At 44.2% G+C, this 24283-nt stretch overlaps 1 protein-coding gene across 20 annotated transcripts in view; it reads left to right on the plus strand.

The window, feature by feature from the left end:
• TLL2 (tolloid like 2) overlaps positions 1–24283 on the plus strand; it is a 94449-nt gene that overhangs the window by 38623 nt on the left and 31543 nt on the right. For 17 of the 20 annotated variants that reach the window (XM_048069140.2, XM_067000359.1, XM_067000360.1 and 14 more), the window contains 6 exons: positions 7317–7391; positions 9902–10072; positions 11736–11853; positions 12210–12388; positions 12678–12783; positions 18016–18140. In XM_048069140.2, coding sequence (XP_047925097.1) covers positions 7317–7391; positions 9902–10072; positions 11736–11853; positions 12210–12388; positions 12678–12783; positions 18016–18140 — 774 coding nt within the window. The other 3 variants (XM_067000367.1, XM_067000368.1, XM_067000369.1) reach the window with 3 other exon arrangements.

Here is a 24283-nt window from a genome sequence, read left to right on the forward strand (position 1 = left end):
TGGTGAAGAAAGCTCACTTTGCCACTTACACCCCAACTCCCCCGCTGTTTTTTTAATGACTGCGAACGATTCAGGCATCTGTTTCACCAAGGAGCTGAGAGATGGCACCTGGAGTGGAGTGGCATCATGCATAGGTCCATTGTGAAAACATCGGTCTTGTGCTCCTGAGGCAGTGCTGCTTTTGGACTGCAACCTGCTGAGGTACCAGCTCCTGGCGTTGCTGCTGCAGCAACAGAAATCCGTGCCCCATGGTTAGCCCTGTGCTCCGAGAAGCTCTTGCTCAGGTTTAGGCCTTCTTTGGGCTCCTTTATCTGCATGCCACCTGGAGTGGTGGCATGCAGTTAAACGCTGCTGCCAATCCCCTTGGGAGCCTGGAGGGAAAGGCTCTGAATAGCGATAAGTGAAGCTTGAACTGTCTCCCTCCAGCATGCGGAGAAATGGCGTGGTGTTGCTGGCTCCAGTGTTGCTCCTGCTCTGCTTGCTGCCTGTAATGGTCTTGCTCCCCTTGGCCTGCAGAGCCTCCCTGGGTGCTCACTGGGGAGGCTGATGCCCTGGCTGAGCAGGTCCTGGTGCTGCTGCTCACAGCTGGGGTGGAGGCAGGGGTCTGCTGGGTATGGGGCTGGAGTTGACCTGAGGCTACCCAATGGCAGCCACATCTGTGCTCCCAAAGCCTTTTGAGTCCCAAGCCAGGCCCCACTTGCCCTATGGCCTCAGTGCTGGCTCATTCCTCAGTTTCCCAGCCACTGGGAAATTCCCAGTCAGTTGGGGTGTCCTTTAAATGAGTTGTGCTTGAGCTGGTAGGTAACCAAGCAAATGGGGTGTCCCTACTGCTGTATCTACTTAGGGTCCTCATCCATCTGTTAGATATGGCACAGACCTCTAGAGGGGGCAGAAGGCATCAAAAACTCTCCAAGAAGCTACAGGACTGGGAGTGTTTGAATATCCAGGCAGAAAGCAGTCTGGAAGAAAGTACTCTGTGCTTGCACCACATGTTCTCCGTTAAAGGAGTTTTAATTGCTTTTAAACATAATTCAGCTTCCAGTGTAATGTTTTCATTTAGAGTTAATTTTTATCCAGTATAAACAAGGTAAGGAGAAAACAAAAGGATTAGAAAGGCTCAGTGGGAGGAGAGCTGGCTGGCTGTGCCTGGGAGCCCACAGCTGGAAGGGAGCAGAGGGATGCTGCAAGAGAGCACAGAAAGGCTGAAGCAATTAGGTTGTGCAGGTCAGAGGGAAAAGGATGTTAACAGGAGGGGGCCAGGAGGGTTTGTACTGCCCACCAGAACAGCATTGGATGAACACCAGACAGCTCTTACCATTTCCTTAACACCTGGAGGTTCACTTCTGTTTTCCTTTACTTTCAAAGGAGAGACAGGTAGAGGAGGATTATTGTGAATCAAGAAGGTTGTCATGGAGAGGCTGACACGTGTTAGAAATAGATCTTGATCATTTGGATTCACAGGAAATCTAATGCAACAGAGCATAGTTGGTGCTACATATTGCTGCTTTGATGTGCTGGAGGGGAGAAGTTGCACGCTGGGCTTGCAAACCTGGTTGTGCAGCAGAGACATGCATGTGGTGGAAGTAGTTGTGTACTCACTTTGGCCTTTCATTTTCACTTGACTGAGTAAAAGTGAGAGCCTTGCAGGACTCTCACTGGAAGAAACAGTCTGTAGCTTGCTTGCTTTCTTTTCTCTCCTATCTGTCTGTCCCTTTTTTACCCCAAGGGAAAGAGGTGGTTGCTAATCGCCTGTAGGAAAAGGCCCTCTTCCATTCTTCTCAGTCCTTCCCAGTCTCCAGAGAGTATTGACTCTTGGTTGAAGGGCTGGTGAAGAGGTCAGTTCAGGTTCTTCCACTCCTTGCAACACCTTCTTTGAAAAGAAGATGCATCACAGTGTAAAAGTGATGCAGCCATTTCCAGAAAACCCTTGAGTGCCCAGGGAAAACACAGGGTGCTGCTGATGCTTCTGCTCTGCCTGCAGAGGATGGCCAGCAGAAGGACACATTAAGTGCTTTACAGCTCATGTTTTTGGCAGTGCTGCATTTGCTTAGCTGTGATCACCTTTCCCTTCTTGTGAACTTTTCTGGGAGGCTGGTGTCTTGTTCCTGCACGAGCATTTGCAGAGCTGATGTGGACATGACACATCTGCTTGTCAAACCTCTGAACCCTGGGACTCTCCTGAGTTACTGCAGCTAGTCAGCTTACTCTGAATAAGAAAAACAGATTCCTGAAGGGAATTTGGAGTTCGGAAATCTTTTCCTCTTTAATTTATTTTTCCTTAAGTAAATTGAGGGGAACGTCAGCTATTCCACTGACAGGAAATGGTAAAGGATCTATCTCAAATCATTTGCTCAGATCTCCAGGGCCCTGGGGTTTATGAAAAGGTTTTGCTATAGACTCTCTACCAGCTCTGGGAAACATCTGTTCTGCATTCTGAATGCATTTTCCAATACATCTCCCAACAGAGCTTGTTTTAATAAAATCATCACTTTCTCTGTGGTTAGAAAATCCAGTGCAATAAAGGGTTTTGTGTGCCCTAAAAAGTTGTTGACCACTGGTTAATGAGAAAATCAAAAAGCAGCATGTAACATCATTTGTCTTACCCTATACTTTCAGAAGTTTCCCTGATGGTCATAATATGACAGAGTTTACCAGAACTAAAACTCTGAAAAGAGATGAGTGCTTAATGTTACCTGTAATTCTCATTTTATATTGATGCTTCATTGTAGCCTCTGTTTGAAATCCAAACTCTAAGCTATGGCATGTGACTAACATATGTATTGAATGAAACTATGAAAGTGAAGAATTTTAAGGTATGAGGAGGGGAGATTAAATTGTCTTTTTTTGAATTTAGGACACATTTTTCCTTGATTGTGTCCAAGCTCTGAAATGGCTTTTTCACCGCCATAAGATGTAATAGAAGAAGTCTTGCTGAGGTTCAGTTCACGTGAGACCAGATAATTATCTGTACAGTCAAGTTGTTCTCTGCTGAATTAGAAAAGCAGGAGAAACTGGCAAAGTCCCCAGGGCTCACTGAAGACTCCTTTGTCCTCAATGGAGGTGACAAACATAGTGGTTGAAGCTATTGCCCAAGTTCAGCTAAGTAGCCCTTCCCCTGTATGAAAAGCAGCCAACGAAAGAAGAGAATATCCAGTGCACATGGTCGAGAGAGTCTTTGTGGGCCTGGAGAGAAAAAATTATCCTGGCTTGGAACTGCATTGAAGGTGAGAGGGTTTCATTTGGACATTATCTGTTCTTTCACCTTGGAAAAAAGGGAGATGTTGCAGCTTCATCTCATCCAGCTTCCCATGTAGGAACATTTTGTGTTCTCAATATGCAAATTTTCAGACACCTACAATTCCTCTTGACTATCATTGGGTTTTAAACTAAAATTCTAGATAAGCATAGTCTGAAAATTAAGCTTCTAGTATTTCAGGATGGATTGATGTTTCTCTTTTGCTTTCAGGTGACTCAGCTGTCTCTGAACTAGTGTTTTCAGATAAAAACTTGAAGACATTGTTACCATGTTTTAGAAGTCAGCAGTCTCTCAAGCAGTTTTGCAGTGTTATGGGGTGTTATACGGTGTGTACGCTCAATAGGACGGTGGTGTGTATTTTCGGGCCCACAGCTTGTGTCCTAATTAGCAGACTGCTTTGCTGCTTTGCCTGCCTTTCCTCTCCTTTGTTAAACAAGAAGGCCTTCATGGTTTTTGATCAAGTGTAAGGAAGCATGGAATTTTTATTTTGTAAGGGATCTCATCACTCTGTCTTCTGTAGTTCAGTCTACTTGCATTTTAAAACAAACAAAAAAGCAGAATGCATGCAACAATAAATATTCTCAAGCCTAACTTGCATCTGGTAGAAGACAAATTTACAGTTCAAACAAATTACTAAGGTATCCTCCTTGTCCCAGCCTCTCCTGTGGGCATTATGGATACTGTATGGAGTCTGCTTCCTGCTCTTTCTTTGGATTACATGTCTTTTTGCCTGTGCTAGTGGCAGAAGGAAACTGCAAATAGTACAATTTTATCCAACTCTTGGCATACTTTGTGCTCTCTCTTTCTCTCTTAATCTGCTGCCTTTTATTTTGGTCCCAGCTGAATAACTTGGACTCCTTTAAACAAAATTGGGTTTTCATTTTCCTCTTCTGGAAGAGGGGGAGAAGCTGCTTTCTTCCCAACAATGCCACAGCCTGCTGCTTTCTGCTTCACTGGACCCTTACATATCACCTCAAGCTGCCTCTGTAGTTTCTGCAAACAATTTAGGCACCTGTTCTTCAGCCATGATTGTGAGCGTGGTGAATTAACTCAGACTTAGAGTGCATTTAAGCTGCTGGAAGCAAGCTCCCTTGGCAGTGCTGGTCTGTGGGGAATAGAAAAATGAATTGTCATACAAGTGCACTCTAGGCTGAAGGTGAAATATTCCAGCCTGGGAGGAGAATCTTTTGTGTCTTTGTCAGGCTGTGCACAGGAGCTAAGTTATCTAGCAAGGGAGTCCAGCAATGCTCAGCTGGAGCTGTTAATTCCTACAAATCGTTAGGAAGGAGAGAATCATAAAAGTGTGGGAGCTAAAAGAACTTTGAGGATTTAGTACAGCTCCCTACACAGAGGCATGATCAAACAAAATCTGTATCATCCCTGGTTGTGGGAGAAGCAGACAAATCTTAAAAAGTCAGGATGGGAAGCGTGATAGCTGGTCTGGCACAGCAACAAGTATGAAGTACTGAGCATGAAAGTGATTTTGGAGGGCTTGATAACTGCTGGATATACATTAAAAAAACAAAAAAAGTCAGCCCTGTTTTGCTTATGTTACTAAAGGTTACTGTAAGTAGTAGATCAGGCCTGCCTTTTTATTACTATACAGGCTGTTGCATCAAACTGAAAATCTGCATTCTCCCTGTCAATGTTTCTAGTGATAATAGGCTTAAATGCATACATGGGCAGCTCATGCTCTGGAGCAGTGATGGCTGGAATCCACTCTGCTCTCTGATGTGACAGAATAGTCTGACAGAAAGGTACAACAACTTAAGGGACTTGTTGAGGGAGCAGCAAGACCCACACATTGCCTGCAGTCTATGTGCAGTTGCTTCCAGATACAAGGTACATTTCTTGACTTTATTGATAACATGCCAGTGATTTATCTTTGTCTTTCCAGGATCATGCACTATCCTTCTCTTGCGAAGAATCACTTCTTATTTAACGATTAAATGTCTGTGTTTAGGTATCATAAGGATAGGAAGTGTTTAAAAGCCCAATCAATCAGAACTATGTCTTCCAAAATTCTCAAATATGATTCCAAAGTACCCCTGGGGGAGAGAAGGGTGTGGGTGCTCCCTGTCTGTCCTAGTGAGATTAGTAACGTTTGAAAGTATCTGGTGTATCTGCACACCCATATCTGGCTTTTGTATAGCGCTTTCCCCTTTCATGGGCTACAATGAGACAAAATATGCAAAGATGTTTTAGATTTCATTAGTCACACTCGTTTATTCAAACATCTCCTTTGCATAAGAAACCAAGGCTTGCACTGATCTCTGGGAAAGAATGTGCTCACAGCTTGGAAAAGCAGTCTGCGCAAATGACACTGCTGCACGGCAGAGGTCAGCAGCCCGGGTGCAGGAGAAGGGGCCCGGCTGCAGGGTTTGGTGCCATCATTTGCAATTCAATCCCATGCAGTTCCCTTTTAGGGGAACAATTCACTCAATGCAGAGTTGTTCTTTTTTCCTAATTCACCATATAATTCACCTCCCAATTTCAATTAAGAAGCAATCTGTTTGTGACTGCAAGCTGCATTTGTTTAGAAATACGAAATTATCCTTTGCTTCAGCAAAACCCACATACGTTAATAATTCTGGTGGTAAATGGCTGGCTGGGGTTTCCTTTAAATGCAGTGGGACATTGTGTGAAGAATAGTGTACTTTGGGAGGGTGAAAAGTCCTGGGGATGTAAAATTTAACTAAGAAGAGGAACTTTTGTTGAGCTTGGGCTGAAGGAAGTGACAAGGACTGGGTATGAAAGAAAACAAAGGGAAATCTTAGGATGGGACATTGGGGCTGGAAAAGAGTGATAGAGTTCAGAGCAATCCATCTTGCTGAATCAGGCTTGTTCCTGTTCACACATCTAGTGGCTTTTGTCCAGTCAAGCTCTGTTAAATTATGGCACTTCCTTTGGGAGACAATTCCCTGATTTAGTGCGTCTCTTGGACCAGGAAGCTTTAACCTATAGTCAGCTGAGAGTCTGGGTATTTTATTTTCCTCTGGTTCATTTTATTACTCTCTTCCAATCATGCCTTTCCTGGTATGCTAATTAGTTCTTATAATATAATATTGGAGGGGGTAGAATCTGATACCATCCTCTCAGCCTTCTTCCCAGGTGTCAGGGATGTACCTTTCCCTGTGTCCTTGCCTACTTGGAGGGGCTGGAGGAGGTTTTGCAAGAAGCCAGCTCCAGAGCAAAAGGAGTGTCTTCCAGCTGGCGAAGCTAGATTGTTTCATGGGCTGGAACCTTTCCAGCTCTCTTGAAAGTGGGACATCTCTCTTGAAGCATCTACACTGCATGCAGCAATGCTGTATGAGTAACAGTATCTCCCTTGCTGCATCTGATGGTTGATCATGGTCTTCCTGCTTCACCTTGCCACCAAGACTACAGAAGCTTGCTCTTGCTGATATTTCTGCAGAGATCAGCCCAGTCAGCATCCCTTCTCCTCACAAGGGACCCATGATACCAGGATGGGGAAGGAGGGAGGGAGACAACAGTGATGGTGTTAGAGGCACTGCTTAAGGCAGTGGACGTAGTCCCAAAGCACATTTTATTTGTGTTATAGATCTTGTTGTCTCATGTGTTGTGCTCTTTGACCATAGGTACAATTTTTGAGTTTTTTTTCCTACTACAGTAACGTGGAGAGCTTTCCTGCCAAAGAGATGCTGGGTTGATTTTCTATGTTGTTTCTGTGACTTCAGTGGCTTGCTGCCCAGGCTTCTGTGCTGTGTATAGCTGCTCTTTGGCTTCTGTGGTGTTCCCAAGATGGACTTGTTGCAGAATGGAAAGACTTCCCTAGAAGAGACTTTTTGCCTTTTCAGCATATGGGGAAACTGAGGCACAGGGTGATTATGAGTTGAAAGGTACCATTGTAGCCTGGGAAGAAATCCAGGAAAAGAGCCCAGCATTATCAGGCCTTTAGTTCCTGCTCCCTGTACAGGTGAAGCAGCCATTTTCTGTGGCCGGCAGACATACAAATGGCCTCACTGACAGCCGTTGTCCTTCCTATGTCAGAGTTCTGACAGCGTACTCACCAGATGTCTCTGCTCTTTTTCTTTTTCAGGAGGCCTTGGAGAACAGTCTGTTGCGCCAAGCGAGAATGCCACTTCAACCGATAGTAACAAAGCAGTTAAAAAGGGTAATGTGGTACCCCACCCAGACCTTTGGGTATCTTTTGTTTACTATTTTATCCTCTGTAAAACAAAGCTTTGTCCTGTGTATAGGTGTGTGACTCGATGCCTGGGAGACCAGCCCTTCCAAGGCATCTGCATTGTTGCATTTGTTGGTGTTGGTGGACTCTCTGCAAGGGCAGGTTTGCCTTTCATGGTGTGGTGGGTTGACCCAGGCATCCACACTTGAGCTCACTCAATTCCCTCTCCCCCAGTTGTATGGGGGAGAGAACAGGAAGAGCAAAAGCAAGAAAACTCATTGGTTAAGATTAAGACAGTTTAAGAAGCGAAGGAAAGGGGTGGGAAAAAAACACAAAACAACAACAAACAAACAAGTGATGTAAAAGCACTCCGCACCCCCTCCCACAAGCAGAGTAATGCCCAGCCAGTTTCTGAGCAATGGCTACCTTGGAATACAAAACCCTGCAGTTTTATTGCTGAGCATGGTGTCAGATGGTATGGAATATTCTTTAGACTAATTTGAGTCAGCTGTCCCAGCTGCATCTTCTCCCAGCTTCTCCCCTACACCTTGCCTGCTCACTTGGGTGGAGAGGGCTCAGCGGAGTGAGAAAAAGAAATCCTTGACACAGTGCAAGCACTGTTCAGCAATAGCCAGGACATTGTTGTGTTATCAGCACCGTTATAGCCACAAATCCATAGCAGCACCATATGGGCTGCTATTAAGAAAGTTAACTCCATCCCAGCCATACCCAATGCATATAGGTGGCCACAAGTGTTACTGGGCAGCAAAACAATTTGACTCCAAAGCAGAGTGTGTAATGCTAGCTGGCTGCTTCTTGCTTTTGGGATGTTTCAGCTAAACTCATTTAAGCTTGTGTTCCCCTGAAGCTGGGAGATCACTCAGGCAAAGTTTAGCAGCTGTTTTTTCCCTACTCTTGTAGGGAAGGTATTGCTTACAGGATCAGTCCAAACCTGCAATATTACAGGTATTCCCACAGGGTTGCCGTGCTCTGTACAAGATGTTTGTGACCACTGTGTGCAGGAGGGACTGGTGTTTCCCCCTTGTAGACAGAAGCACTGAAGCAGAGAGACCACACAGCAGGTCAGTCTGTGGAGGGCATGTCCCGTTCATGAGTGCTATGTTCATAGCCCGGTACTATATTCCCATGTCAGGGCTGCTCACGTCTCCTAAACTGCTGGCAGGCCTAAGGTAGTGAAGCAGTGGGCAAGAGCACTTGAGGAAGATGCTTCTGCTTGCAAAGCTGTGTTGGTTGCTTCTACCTCGCGGTTTCGCCTTAGAGGTTGGCTGGTGCTGCTGTCAGAATGAACCTGAGCTGCCTCTGCTAGCCAAGAGTCTGAGAGAGCCCTGAGTGAGTTTCACAGGGCAGCTGTGCCCTTCTAATGCCCCAGCAGTACCTTTGTGGGATAGATGTATGCAAACAAGGGGAGGGCGGTTCTTATTTCATTGTGGGAACCCTGCAACAGTGGAGCATCTGCCTTGCAGGGTCCAGCAGCTGGTTTGAGGATGGGACAACTTCTGAAGTGGCTGGTGCAGCCAGCATGCTGCGGAGGTGCTCCAGAGTTAAACGGAACAAAAGGCAAATTTCCAGCTTTGTCCTACAGCTGAGAGCAAGGCCTCTGTCAGGAAGGGCAGGGCCTGATGAAGCAGGAGGAAGAGTTTGAAGTTCATTCCTTCCATTCCTCTGCACTGCCTTAATTTCCTTCCAATTGTTTTGATCCCTTCAGCCTTGACAATAGTGGTTTGCTTTACCCATGTTTCCGTGTTTCCGCTGGAGGGATGAATAGGAGAAGACACTCTCAGCAGCCGCTCTAATCCCAGGCGGAAGGGCTCAGCGGGGCTGGTGTTTTTTCACAACCCAGCAGCCCATGGCCCTGACTGGAGAAGCAAAGCTGTAGCCAGTCTTGATGATTTCCATACGAATCACAAGACCACAGCTGGAGCTTAGATCTCTCCTCTTGGAGCTTTAAAAAGGCCTGCCAGCACCAAGGAGCCACTGTCAGCAGAGTTGCCGCTTGAGAGCAAGAAATGAGATACCCGTTCAGTTTTTCTTCTCACATTATTGCTCCTTTTCATTAAAACGAAGAGGTTCAGCAAGGAGATTTGTACTAAGTATAGAATGCATCAACTTTTCCACCTTGAACATCCCTCCTCCAGCAGTGATTGTCTGTCTGATCTGTATATGTTTCCTATATTGAGAGAGTGCTGCTGTTTGACAGAGTGGGTAGCTAGAGACAGCAGGGTTGTCCCTTTACCCCTTTCTGGGAGAATAGGTTTGTTATAATGCATAGTGGGGGTCCATGACAAGAAGGGCCAGGTTTCCATGGATTAACTGTCTCCAAGTCCCAAATAAATCACTGGCAAATCTGCCTATGGCTTCTGGTTTGGTTTAACATCTTGCCTTTTCTGTTTTTCTTTTTCTGAAGCTCCAGGGTATTACCTGAGGGCTGCACGTGGAACTAAAGAGGATTTAAATGGTGTTGCCACTCTGTCTTGCAGACGGCAGGCAGAACACAACACTTGCGAGGAGACCGAAGAAGGAAGAATATAAAGATGAGTCAGGGATGGATACACAACCCTCTCCCAGAGTGCGCAGGGCAACCACATCCAGGGCTGAGAGGATTTGGCCAGGGGGAGTCATCCCCTACGTGATCGGAGGAAATTTCACAGGTCAGTAGTGAAAATATTGCTCCCTGTTTGCTCAGGGGTGAGAGTTACAAAATGTGTGGGAGATCTTGGGAGCAGTTTTCCCACAAATGGCTCAGATTTTGGGGAACATTTTTCCTAAGGCAGGGTGGTGAGCATGTGGTTGCACAAGGAACTGTGCGCTGTGGAAGCCTGAGATGGAAGTGTGCGGAGAGATGGTTCTCCTCTTGGAGTCCAAGAAATAATTGGGTGACTGGGTTGCTTTTCTTGATTGCTTCAGGGACCAGCATCTGTGAACTGCAGTTACACCCTGTGTTTCCAGAAAGGGACCCTCTCTGCAGTTGGAAGAGCAGGGCAGTTTGGGACCCACTCCTGTACAGTGTGGGATTACCTCCCCAGTGCTGCTCCCCTTGCCAATTAGGGGTAATCCTCAAGACCTCCTTAACAAATTCACAAAGACCGTGCCTCATGCTGGCACCCAAGCTGCTGCCAGGGGTCTGTGAAGCCCTAATGGAAGGGTCTGTTCACCTCATGCAAGAGGAGGGGCTCGTGCAACCTAGCAGGATATTGAGTAGCTTACTAGCTACGGGTGTCCTACAAATTTGTCAGAGAACACATGTCCACATCCTTCAGAGTCTGACAAGAGAGTCTTCTCTATTTTGCGTGTGTCCCACTGCCCTAACCATCCAGAGAAGGTGACACCATCCTTCCATTTGGGTGACTGTGTAAGAAGCAGCTCTCACAATAGTGCAGTCCTCTCTTACATTCAGCTTGGTGTTTTGTCTCAGATAAGTGTCCCCTCTGGAACTCGTCTCTGCATTCCTTGTGCTTTTTTATGTACTTCTGGCCTTTTTCCACTTTTTAGTCTTTCTTGAGAGTGGCAGCTTACTCTGTAGCCCTGTGTATCCCAGAGGCTATGCTGGAAAGGCAGTACTGTAGTGAGGCATCCTGGAGCCACGTACTGCTCTGGGGCGTCACTTTCTGGCTGTGTGACTGTTCTGGATGCAGCTGAGTGACTACTGCAGGTATCCTGCTCCCTGGGATGCAAAGTGCTGTCGCCTGTCTTCTTGCTAGTGTGAGCCAGGCATAATACCCTTCTTGCAGGTGTTTTCCTGTTCAACTCCTGATTTGTCCCTGAGTTCAAGCAAAGACCAGCAGTGTATCTCTGTGCCTTCTTACACAGCCCTCAGACCACTCTGCCTCTAGCTATGATACAGCTTTTGCTTCTGATTTTAAAGATAAATTTTCTGGCAGTAGTTGCCTCAGTTTTGTGGAGCATGTGTAGCAGTGATGTGAGATTCCTGGGCCTTGAAAGTTGTGCGTGGTGATTTTATGTTGCAGCATGCCACTGAGTAGCTGGTGCACAGGCAGAATACTCAGCAGCTGTGCCAGAGTGACCTTTACCAATGAGGTGACATTTCTTTTATGCAGAAACATCGATGTATTTAATCAAGTTTGTGGCCCGTTTAATTAGAGCCATTAATTCATCAAGCTCAGGAAGAGAGAAAAGTATGATACAGTAAGTTAGTGCAGAAGTAGGAATAGGGTTCCAGATTCCTGTAGGTGTCTACAGGTATAGGATTGACTATTGGAAAGGTTGACTGTACCCCTATTCCTATAATGTCCATTAGAAATTTTCTTGAAAGCCAGGCCTTGACTGTTTGCTACTCTTGGATTTCTTTTTCAGGAACCCAAAGAGCTATCTTTAAGCAAGCTATGAGACACTGGGAGAAGCACACTTGTGTGACATTTGTGGAGAGAACAGATGAAGAGAGTTTCATTGTGTTCACATACAGAACATGTGGGTAAGCGATACGTACATTTCCTGAAGCTATGCTGCAAACGTGCCTTTCATTATATGGCTTTGTAAGTCTATCTCTGGTCAGAATAAATACGGGGGGAATCTGTCCTTTCTGGATTCTTTTCCTAGGATAACATTTAAGGTGTATGTATGCATTTTTACAGACATGCAGTTATTTCTTTCTAGATACACATACATATACAACTGTGTTCATGCATACATATATATATGTGTATATATATATATATACACACTTGCACACTGAAGTACATTTAGTGTATGAAACTGCTGGCCTGTCCCTGTCTCAGACTTTCCCAATTCAATGATGACCTGCATGGATTTGTGGGTTTTCTTTTCCAGATGCTGCTCATATGTGGGCCGCCGAGGGGGGGGCCCTCAGGCCATATCCATTGGAAAGAACTGTGACAAATTTGGGATTGTGGCTCATGAGCTGGGTCATGTGGTAGGTTTCTGGCATGAGCACACACGGCCTGACAGAGACCAGCATGTCACAATCATCAGGGAGAACATACAGCAAGGTAAAATGGCACTTCTGGTTATTCTGCTTTGCTTTCGGGTGGGTGGAAATCTTCTTCCTTGCTGGGCTTATGCAAAACCCTAGTGGTCTGTGAGCTGGGATGAAGAAAAAATATTGCTAGTCCTTGTCTAGAATAAGGGCCAAAATAGTTGAACAAATAGAAATTTTGGATGTCCAGCTGGAATTGTTGGAATGTAGGAGGATATTTCTTTAATTCTAGACTCTCAGACCGGGAAGGATTTTTTTTAACTTTTTAAGTGATTTTTTTTTCACTTTGTATGGCAACACAGGTCAGGAGTACAACTTTTTAAAGATGGAAGCTGGGGAAGTGAACTCGCTGGGAGAGACTTACGACTTTGACAGCATCATGCACTATGCTAGGAACACGTTCTCCAGGTGAGAATCATAGACGACCTGTCCTTAGTACTATTTTTAGCAGTCATCATTGGCTGTGTGGAATACCTGGAGCCTAGAAGGAGACCAGTGGTTTATTGCAGAGATATGTGGCTGTGAGCTCTGATGCACTACAAAGCTTGGAAAACATTTGAAAAAGCAAGGTATGTGAAGAGAGTTATTGTGGACTACTTTTTTTTCCCTGCCTACTGTATTCACCTGGTAGTAGTAATCCGAGAGACTTTCCAAAGCTGTGTTAGCATGTTTTGCAGCCTTCCCAGCCAGCATGTATGTGTGTGTATCTGTCCACCTGCAAGGAGATAATGCTAAAATCAACTTTGAATCTCATGGTTGTGCAGCTCTTGCTTTTGAGTTACAGTATTGCCTTCTGAGACCCCAGCAACTTTGCCAAGGACTTGAAACTGTAGGTCATGATTTTTAACTGCTGGGGTATTTTTTAACCATTTGTGTATGTGTTCTAGATCATAGCCTTGCAACTTTGTAATTCTGTGTGATTGGGTTCCTCATGGAGTACTTTCCAGTCCCGTTCCTGACCCAGCTAATTGGCCGATTTCTCTGTGGGGTGTTACTTGCCCTTAACTCCCATCTTGTCCCTCCAGATGCAGCCCATTTTCTGAGCAGAGAGCTCTACTAGGAAGGTGTGGTGAGGTGAAATTAGTATACTTATTAATGTCCTGGATTTGGAATGAGAGCTACTGGATGACCAGCTCCATTTTGCTACATTTTGAAGGTTTTTCCATAAATACAATAGGAGCTTTCCTTCACGATATACCCCAAGTAAAGGGGATGAGAGGTAGAGCCCAAATATTCACACTCTCAAGAGCTTTTTTATTGCTGAAATTAAATATGTCTTTGGGGCTTTTTTATTTTATTTGCCAGCTGTATGGGAGTACTGAGTCTATTGTTTTGTGCTTTTGTTTCTGAAACTTTGTATCAAGCAGGGGAAAATTATCAAACTTGCTAAAGTGTTGCTTGTTCTGGCAGGAGGAGATGGTGGCTGAGCAAGGGTGCTTTGCAGCCTTTAGAGGTTTCTTTGGATCAGATACCCAAAGCAAACAATTTTTCTTCCCTTGAGGCATCTGCTAGCTCCTTCCAGCATTCGCTGGACTCTAAATGGTTGGAATTGTCTTGCACAAAAGCGGGATTAAGTTATTACTGCCATTTATATTGTGGATACCTTTGAGTCTGTCTCTCTTGAAAACCAGGGTCCTTCAGAACACTGCTGGGCCAAAAAGGGATAAAAATGGCAAGAGTCCTTCTAAATTTAAATTGGTGCTTAATAGGATTTTTAAGTCTGTTTTCTTTAAGTCTTTTGTCTCTGTGACCCACCCTCACCCCAGTACCAATCTTTGTGCAGTAATTGAACTGAGCACTAAGTGGATCTGTGGGCTGATTGTGCTTTCAGGGTAAATAGGCAGTGCTGGGAACAGGCTTTTACTTTACCAAAGCCTGTCTTGAGATCTGCTGACCTGGGGGAATGACGCTTGCTTTGACCAATGAGCACGGATACAGATTTGTGAGTGTGTGCATGTCCCCTTCCCACCTTACTGAATTTTGCAGGTATTAGACAACTGCAACTAACAAAGGCATAGAGCCCATGAAGATACTAAATTCTAGCAAGGTTCATTATGACTAGTAGCTATATATGAGAGGCCCTGCATAACCTTACGAAAGGAAGGACCGTAGCAGGTTAATACATCAGCAGACTATAGAAAGTCCATGTAGAAAAAAGATAGTATGAGCACCATACCAATGGAGAACAACATGTGAATGAGGAGAATATGAAAGATTACGAATAATCTGGCACAAGAGTCTCTAAAGCTTTACCTGCGACTCATTGTCTTGAAGCAGCTCTTACACAGCAGTCAGCACAACTTCGTTGCTTATAACTCCTGGTGAATACTGGTGATAACAAATCATGTGGTGTTTAACACGTTCAAATACTGCTGCAATTCCTAGGCCATTTTTATTCTAAACTTTGTGCCTAGGACAGAAATGTACAGTTTCTCTGAGACACGATGAACCCTAGCAGTGGAAATGGCTTCCATTGGTGCTTTTGAAAAATGCTGCAGGAATTGCTTCTAGTTTTCAATTCAGAGAAACGTACTTCTCACTTGCATCTGTGGCTGGCAAGAATAGGAGTATGGCATAAGAGGCTGTAAAGACAGCAGTAACAAGTTTTTACCCTGGCAATGTCTGTTCTATGTCAGAAAGTTGCTTGTGGCTTAATATGGCCCCAGCTTTTATTTCCTGGTGCATTCTTTACAAACATGGAAGCAAATTATGTTGAATTTTGCTGCCTCATAAAACAATTTCTATAATTGCTTTCAAGATCTCTACAAATAGCAGTTTAACAATAAGAAAGTTTAAACCTTCAGACTCCTAAGCAAACAGTGGATTACCTTAGTTCAGTAAGCCTCTTGTTAGTAGGCCTGGTGGCACGTCCTGGAGTTACAGCACATGGCTCTGCTTTTCTGCGAAGCTTCTGTTGGAGTCAGGGTGCAGGTAACACTGTTTGCAAGGCAAGGGGCATCTTCTTCATGTATTTGCAACACGCCATCCTAATCCTATGTAAGATATGTGCACATCACACTTATATCCTCAACAGTTTTTACTGTGTGAAGTAGGGTTATGCTGTCTCTCTTCTGCAGATGGGGTTGTAACTACAGAGTAGGGACAAAATGTAGCTGTCTGAAGTTGGGTGCTTAACCTGCGTTAAATATCTGCTTCCTCGAGTGGTGTTTAAAACACCTGTCTCTATTGCCCTCAGATGGGAGAGTGAATGATCAGCATTTCTCAAGATTAGTTGATAACTTCATCATGATATTTGCATAACACATTTGTGGTGCTATGTGAATCCTAATGACTCTTGAGAGCATCTCTACTCAAACTCTGTCATTCTCAGCTGATAGTGGTGGTGGGTTGTGCTTGACTTAATCAATGCATTGGGCAACTAGTGCATACTCTGCCTATGCCTGCACATCAGGAGAAAGGGGCATATGGTATTCTGGTTCTCTTCCTCAGTCTGGAAGAAGAGGTTAGGTATCTTATTCAAGAATGGTTCTGGTGTTATACTGCCTGAACTGCCCTGTTTAATGGTATCTGCTTGGTGTTTATTAATTTGTGAAGCAAAGTATTAGTGCTCTTAGAGACACTCACCAAACATGCATCTTAACATCATCAGTATTGCTAACCAAATGGGGGTTGGTTGGGCAGCACGGAACTGCTGGAACCTATGAGGTTTAGGCCAGAAAGGCTCCCTCTTGTTCTCAGTTTCTTTGAGTGTGAAATGATAGGAATATTGCCTCCTTGTTTGGAGCCACGTTCAGCAATGCTTGTGAGGGGAGTACAAAATTCAGTTGGTGGAAAAAAGTGAAACCTTAAATCTTCCTGCCCCAGCCTAGGGTACATCCGTCTGGAAGAAAGTGTGTTTGGCAAGTAATAAGGGATCACAAGGTAATTTGAAGTTGTATGTTGTTTGCTTTGTGTGAGCAATACCCTAGATGTATGCTATGTGGAGGAGGCTGGAGGCTATGTGTATGCAGTTGTGTGGGCTGGAATGGTCAAAAGAATCAAAGGTTTACATGCACAAGTGGTGGTTACTCTGTTAAACTTTGTTAGTCTTCACTGGTTGAGCCTGGGAACCAGCAGAAAGCATTTCACTGCCACAGAACTATGTCCCTGCCAATTGCCAAGTTCTTTTATGAACTCCTGAGAAGGCTTGCAAAACTACCATGAGCAAACTGATCTGTCTCTGTGTTCATGTTGTTTCTGGAATTGGAGTATTTTTGATGCATAAATAAATTCAGACTGAAGCATGCAGCTGGCATGTAGAACGCCAGCCTGAATTTGTCAATCAACATTTGATGGGCTTACTTCAGAGCTTGTAAGCACTGATTTTATTGCTGATCAGGAATTTTCCTACCACTGGGGAAAAAAAAACAAAACAAAACAAAAAAAAACCACCACTCTTCCTTGCAAGAGTTGATTCTAGTTTCTTAAGCAGATTAAATTCCTTCCCCTCTATTTCTTCTGTCAAATTGAATATTTACAAAAGATTTTTTCCCACAAAATATGTTTAATCGAATGATATTTTCTGTTCAGGAATGCTAACTACGGCTTTGGACAGCTGTGATCTGCATGCTCTGCTTGCGGTATTTATTTAAAACTAAGCCAAAGCAAAAACTATCTGAAATTTCTTCTTGAAGTCCTTACTCAGCTGAGCAGCCCAATGAATAAGCTTAACCCATACCTGAAGATTCTTTTATCAGGACTTGCAGCACTAAAATTACTGCTTCTGCCCTGACTTTTCCATTTGACTCTATGAACTAGTATCCGTTCCTTTAGAAAGAGAAGTCTGCATCACGGAGCTGATGCCGAAGCTTCAAACTCACTATTAGCATTGGCACTGTCAGGCCTGTCAGACATTCAGGGATGCGGTGAAATGGCTCCTGTGAATTGGACAACCTGACTACTAGAGCTTCAATTTTTACCAACCTGGCATTCCATTTTCTGATTCCTCCCTCCCACATTAGCTGTGCAGTCCTAATGCTCTCTTGTGTGCAGGCTCTTGTATGTATGCACTGACTTTGCATTTGGATGGAAGTGAGGCTTGAGCTTAAATCCTTTGCTGGACTGAGATCAGAAGTGCAGTAGAGAGCTCCCAAGTATGAAGTACAATGTGGAAGAAATAGTAGCAAGGGAAAAAAGGCAGAGACAAATGGAGTTATTAGCCTGGAAACTCATGCAGAACAAAGGTAGAGCACTTGATCTGTTTCTTGTCTGTGGCAACCACAGCCACTGCTGGTCCAACCCCATCTGCTACCGAACAAACAGCCCTTCCCTCTGCTCATAAGTGTCCAATCTGTGCTCCTGCTAAGCCAGATGTGCCGTGAACCTTCTGCAAGAACATTTCATTGCCTTTTCTGATTTATGGCAATGGATGTGTCTATGCTGAAACACCAAACAGTGGCAATTCTGATATATCAAAAGAATTTACTGGCTTGGCAGACTTGCCTGTACGTTTGGAAGCTATCTGCTATAGGGAGATGGCCACCTCAAGACATGCAGTTGTTAAAATATGTATTACTCTTTCTTGTTAGCATGGGATACTTGCTCAAGGAAATGGAGTGGGAGGCCTGCCAGGATGGTTTTCTGTGCATCATGTCACTTTTCTTACTTCACTACTCTTTGTCTCTCTGTTCTTCCCTTTAGAGGGGTTTTCCTCGACACCATCCTTCCCCGTCGTGATGATAATGGGGTCCGGCCAACTATTGGTCAGCGTATTCGCCTGAGTCAGGGAGACATTGCTCAGGCGAGGAAGTTGTACAAGTGCCCAGGTAAATATGGCTTGTGGGAAGAGCTCCTGCTTTATCGTAGACGAAGTTGAAAAGCATGGGAGTTCAAGAGCACGTTAACAATCTCTTTGATGAAAGGACTCAGGAAATGTAGGCCATCAAATGCTTCAAGCTGAAGCTGTGGGAGAACTGAACTTGTCTAACATGTGTCTCCTATTAGTACTTTGCCAGTATTTCTGTTTTAGGGCTTTGGTATCTGGTAGGTTGGAGTCTCTGCATACCTGCTGTCGAACTTCTGTTGATTTTTTATATAGGTGTTGTCCCACGGGAGAGCTTTAGTGAAATCCTAAGTGGTTATGGTGTGTGTTGCACTAAGGTTTTGGGAATAACATGGAAGACAGCTCAGAGATTTTTGAAACAGCCAGGTACTGGATGCTGGTGCTTTGGACTGCTGAGGGGAGGGTTGCATCCTTCTTTCTGCTGCAGAAGATGTGATAGACTGGGAAGAGCTTTGGTAGAGAACCTATCTAAATGTATGTGACTACTAAAGACAGATAGTCTGAGTCCTGCTTTATCTGAAGTCTGCAAAGATTGGCAAAAAGAGCATTGGTGTCACAGCTATGATTTGGAGACTAAATTTATCCAACAGAATAAAAATCCTTTTAAATTGGAGATGTTAGTAGAAGTTTATGCAACAGTTTTAGATGAATAGATTAATACAGAAAAACAGATTTCAGAGAAGAATCCTGCCAGACTTAAGAACAAGTAGAATTTCAGGATGTAAAGAGATGCTTCAAGGAAAGATGGCACTCTGTCTGGCACCTGTGTCATGGACTGCAGCAAATGAGAACAGAGGTAGCATGGAAGGTGTTATGCTTGGAGGGAGAAAATTTAACTAGCTCTGAGTATCTGCTGGCAAAACATCCATGAGAAGACACTAGATAATGAGAGAGTTGCCCTAGTTTTGCAGAATGACTCTAACATTTGTAATAATGCAGGGAGGGAAAAAGGGACTTTGCAAGCATGGTTGGGAAGTTTATTGAAGTGGGTGAGTCTGGCCAGCATATTGATCTGATTTAGAATGGCTTCAATTGATCATAAACCTTCCCCAGATCAGTGTGTGCTAAACAGAACAAAAGGTTAATCTGCCTAGGATAAGCATATCACAGGGAGAGGGGAGAAGGTGGGAAGGAGAGAGAAGTTTTACTGGTATACAGAGTCACATCTTAAGTGAACAGCTGGCTAGCACTGATCTGTGCTGAAAAGCCACAGAAAATGGTCTGTAGTTGGTGTGCAAATCCTCTTCTCTGTATCTAGGTATAGGTCAGAGAATATGGGTTCATAAGGGTCTAGAATAAATTCTGAGGATCAGCAGTACTTCAGGGTCCATGATGTTTGGGGATCACTGCTTAGTTTATAGTGAGGGATGTAACTTTCCTAGGTGTGCTAATCTTAATTAACAATTTTTTTTTTCTTTTTACAATTCATATTTTTTTCAAGTAAATCCCCTTTTGGCTGAAGAAGATGAAGTTCTAGGAAAATTACCTCAATTTACTTCAGGGATTGGGTTGTTAGAATACTCAATAAATAAATAAATAAATAAATAAATAAATAAATAAATAGGGGTGCCTTGCACCATGTTTTTGATTGAGTCAGACTTAATCAAGTTAGAGTTTTCAGTCTCTTAGCTGGAAGCATTGACTACAGGTTCAGATTTCTTGAGGCAAACTGAAAATCTGCTTTTGGCCTGAGGTTAAAGTCAAACTAAAAGCTGCAAAGCAACTTTTTTAAAACAGAGGACCCTTCTGAGTCTCAAGTTTTCTACTTGCAAAGTAAAAACTTGTTTTTTCCACAAAACTTAGCAGAGGAGTTATTTCTGTTCAGAAAATATTTGGCAGCAGAATGATCAGAGCTTTAAGCTTCCTAAACCAACTTACTTCAAATATCTATTGTTTTGTTTGTTTTGTTTCGCATCAAAATTTATACACAGGTTGCATTTGAAGGGAAGGGGTGCAGTATTTTTAATGAAACAGACATCTGCAGCTGCAATTTGAATCTGTAGCTTGGAAAATGTTCTTCTGCAAAATGCAAAGCTCAGGAGTTCAAAACCAAGGGGCTTGGTTGTATGTTCAAGCAGGATCTGACTGAGATTTTTGGTTAAGGACAACTTTGTTCAGTAGTCAAGCTGAGGACTTTTAGGTGAAACACAACCACGTGATCCAGGAGTTGAACGACAGGTGGTTTCCTGTTTAGTAAGAGAGTATCTGTCTGAATCCCCACTGCCAAAAAAATCTAGAATGATGGAAGGAGAGTTACAAGCGTGCACTGGTATGAGCCAGAACGACTGTTGTCTATTATAAGAGACATGGCTTTCCAACTCATTAGACTTTTGGCTGCTACATTTTGGGCTGTCTTAACTTTTCCATCTAAAACTTTGCTGTTTTAAATTGCTTTTAATTCCCTGAAGCTTACACCTGCTGGGTTAAAGTTAGTGCCAAGCCAGGTGGAACCAGATGAAATTTGCTGAAGGAATTTCTGGAAGGCAAGATGAATTCTACTGCAGTAAACGCCGGTTTTGATATGGCTGCATAGTAGAGGCTTTGATGAATATAGTCACTGTTCAGCCTGTCCTGCTGTCCTGTCCAGTGCTAAAGGAAACAGGCCTGTATGGCTCTGCTATCTATATAATGGTTATACGTTACATTGAGAATGGTCCTGCATTGTTATCCCATCCAATTCCCTGTGAATTTTCAAAAAGATGTACTGGTGAACAGTAAGTGCCTGCTTCTCAACTACTTCATTTACAAATGAGTTTTGAAGTATTCACTTCCTCTGCTTTGGTTTTCACCCCTGTTCCTTTCTAGCAGCTTGGGTGTGCAATAGCCTCTTAACCACATGCAAAAACCACCTTGGCTCAGTTTCTTGGATCCCAGAAGCACCAAGCACTAATCTTATTGGACCTCTTGTCTTCTTTGATACTAAGCAGAGTACATTTGTAATGCTTATTGGTGTCCTCTGCAAGAGACTGTGCTCCACACCTACATATGTGTTGCTTGTTAGTATCCTGCTTCCCCTAGCACATGCAGGCAATCACCCTCCTCTGCACTGAAGGGCCAGCCTCTCCCAGCATGTCTGGAGAGCCTCCTCTGCAACATGTAGATAGTTAGCTAGGTCATGACTCTAGCAGAATAGCGTTTGGTAGTAGATGTGTTAGTACCTGCTCCATAATTACACATTTTTTCCAGTTACTGTGTAATTACACTTAGGAGAACTAGGTCTGGGCTGTCAGAAATCTTCACTGTGGCTCAGCTGAGCATAGCAGTCTTCTTTATCCTGCATCATTATGATAATATAGTGTGTGTTCCTAGTTTCTTTATAATTTCATGGGGATAGCTTTGTTTAGATAGATTTTTGAGCAGAGAAAATGAGCACGTGTATACCTTGGTCAGTTGTGGACTTGGAATCCCCTGTTTACTAAGACACCTTGTCAGATGTTGGCATTCTTAAAACAATCCTAAGCTGGTGGCCGCTCCAGACCAAGTATTGAGGTGTTAATCTGTTGGGCCATCATGTTTTTCCTGCTTAAGAGTCCCAGGAGCATCCTGGAAGCTGGAAATATATCCTAACAGATTATGCCACAGACAGCAAGGCGCTGCATCTTTTCAAGAGGTGGAAACAAGTGTGCTTGTTCTGAAAATAATTGTCCAGATTTCTTCTCCAGTGCATGCAGGCCATCACCTTTTACCACCAGCCCACCTCTGCCCACCTGAAGATTAGAGATGACATTACCATGCTGGGAGAGTCTGAGGAGAGAGAAGCTATTTCTGCAGGGTACTTTGAAACTAAAACTTCCTGTGCAATGCTCCTTTGTAGTTGCATAATGGTAAGGGAAGTTCTCAGGGCTCAAACTTGAGGAGGGAGCATGGTGTAGGTTTTGAACTCTCATTTATTTGCTTCTTACTATAGGGCAGATGCGTGTATTTTCCTGCCTGTTTTCCTCAGTGGTGCTTCTTTCTAGTAGTTTTAAATACCTTTGGCTTTCCTGACAGAAATCACTTTGCCAAAGCCTGTACTGACCTGTGCCTTGAAATATGTGCAACTTGTTCCTAGTAGTGACTTACCTTCCAGAGCAACCCTAGGAGCTGCTTGGTTGAACAAAAAAAAACCCTTTTGTGTCCCTGCCCTTTGTTCATCTAGTCTGACATGTCAAAATGTGGGTCAAAGTACTTCAGGGAAATTAAGAAATTCTGGCCTGCGTGACTCCCTCTCTCCTTTTTGAAGATATTAAACTTTTTGAATGGGATGGGTCTCTTTTCACCTCCAGCTTCCGACCCGCCCATCTAATAGTGATCATGGCTGAAAAATTAGCGAGTGTGTGATAGCATGAGGCCGAGGAACATCCCCTGACATTTCCATGAGAAAGGGAGCCAGATGTTCGGTCTTGTCAGATCTTTTAAAGCACTGCTACTTAACACGGGATTTTTGGAAACTTCCTTACCATCGCTGAGGAAACCAAGCTGCAGCTCAAGGGGAGCTTTATAACATCAGTGGGTTATGACATTAAAAGAACAACCTGAAATTAGGCAAGCTAAGGTCCCCGCTCCTTGGAATGGGTGTTTGCATGTGCCTAGTGAATATTCTCAAGGAAGGGGATAGGAACTTTGGTACGTGTGATTCTGCAACCTAGGCAGTCAGCTGCTCTGGGCATATACACGGTCATTCCTTGCTCCAGTGAAGTTCTCCAGGCGCAGAGAACAGGAACTACAATAGTTGTTGCTTTCCCACACATTGGAAGCTGCAGTTCCCAAAAGGAACATATGCAAACTGTTTGCTTCCCAAAAGTCACTCTGGGATCCACATTTCATCAGCTGCAGCAGGACACAAAAACAGGAAGGTGGGGAGCAGAGTGAGCTGTGGTGTTCGTATTTTATCCTGTGCTGTGTGACATCAGGGTAGATGCTGGACAGCCGAAGTCTGGAGTCACTGGGGTTTGTCATGCTTTTTTTTACAATGTTTTAACCTAAAAGACACTTAACAGTGGTAAACTAGGGTGAACTTCACAGAGAAGCAGGTAATAAGGGAAAACAGATTCACTGGCAGCAATCTTGGGGTTGCAAGGTGGAGGGGGCTATTATTTTTTGTTCTATCAGTGGATGAGATATTCCTCAGTGGGGCTGAAACCTTGAAAGTGCTGTTGTGTGTAAAGATGAAAGAAGAAGTATGCCTTTTTAAAAGCTGTTTCTCCTGTGTCCTTTTACTGATTATCTTGGAAGACTGGAAGCTGGCAAATGTTGTGCCGATTTACAAGAAGGGTCAGAAAGAAGACCCTAGCAATTACAGGCCTGTCAGTCTCACGTCAGTGCCTGGTAAAATCATGGAGAAGATGGTTCTCGAACTTATTGAGGCTCACCTGGGGGACAAAGCAGTCATTGGTCCCAGCCAGCATGGGTTTGTGAAGGGCAGGTCCTGCCTAACTAACCTGATTTCCTTTTATGATAAGATCACCCGTATGATGGACCAAGGGAAACCAGCTGATGTGATTTTTTTGGACTTCAGCAAGGCTTTTGACACGGTTTCCCATAGGATCCTACTGGACAAAATGTCCACCATACAGCTAAATAAAAACATCATACGATGGGTGAGCAATTGGCTAACGGGCAGGGCCCAAAGGGTTATGGTAAATGGGGCTGCGTCAGGCTGACGGGCAGTCACCAGTGGGGTCCCTCAAGGCTCCATTTTAGGGCCGGTACTTTTCAATATTTTTATAAACGATCTGGATGTAGGAATAGAAGGTATTTTGAGCAAGTTTGCTGATGACACCAAACTTGGAGGAGTTGTGGACTCGAATGAGGGTGGAAAGGCCTTGCAGAGGGATCTGGATAGGTTGGAGAGCTGGGCGATCACCAACCGCATGAAGTTCAATAAGAGCAAGTGCCGGGTCCTGCACCTGGGACGGGGAAACCCTGGCTGCACGTACAGACTGGGCGATGAGACGCTAGAGAGCAGCCTAGAAGAGAGGGATCTGGGGGTCGTGGTAGACAGCAAGTTGAATATGAGCCAGCAGTGTGCCCTGGCGGCCAGGAGGGCCAACCGTATCCTGGGGTGCATCAAGCACGGCATCGCTAGTAGGTCAAGGGAGGTGATTGTCCCGCTCTACTCTGCGCTGGTGCGGCCTCACCTCGAGT

The sequence above is a fragment of the Anser cygnoides genome, chromosome 7 (genome assembly GCF_040182565.1).
Source record: "Anser cygnoides isolate HZ-2024a breed goose chromosome 7, Taihu_goose_T2T_genome, whole genome shotgun sequence".
NCBI lineage: Eukaryota > Metazoa > Chordata > Aves > Anseriformes > Anatidae > Anser > Anser cygnoides.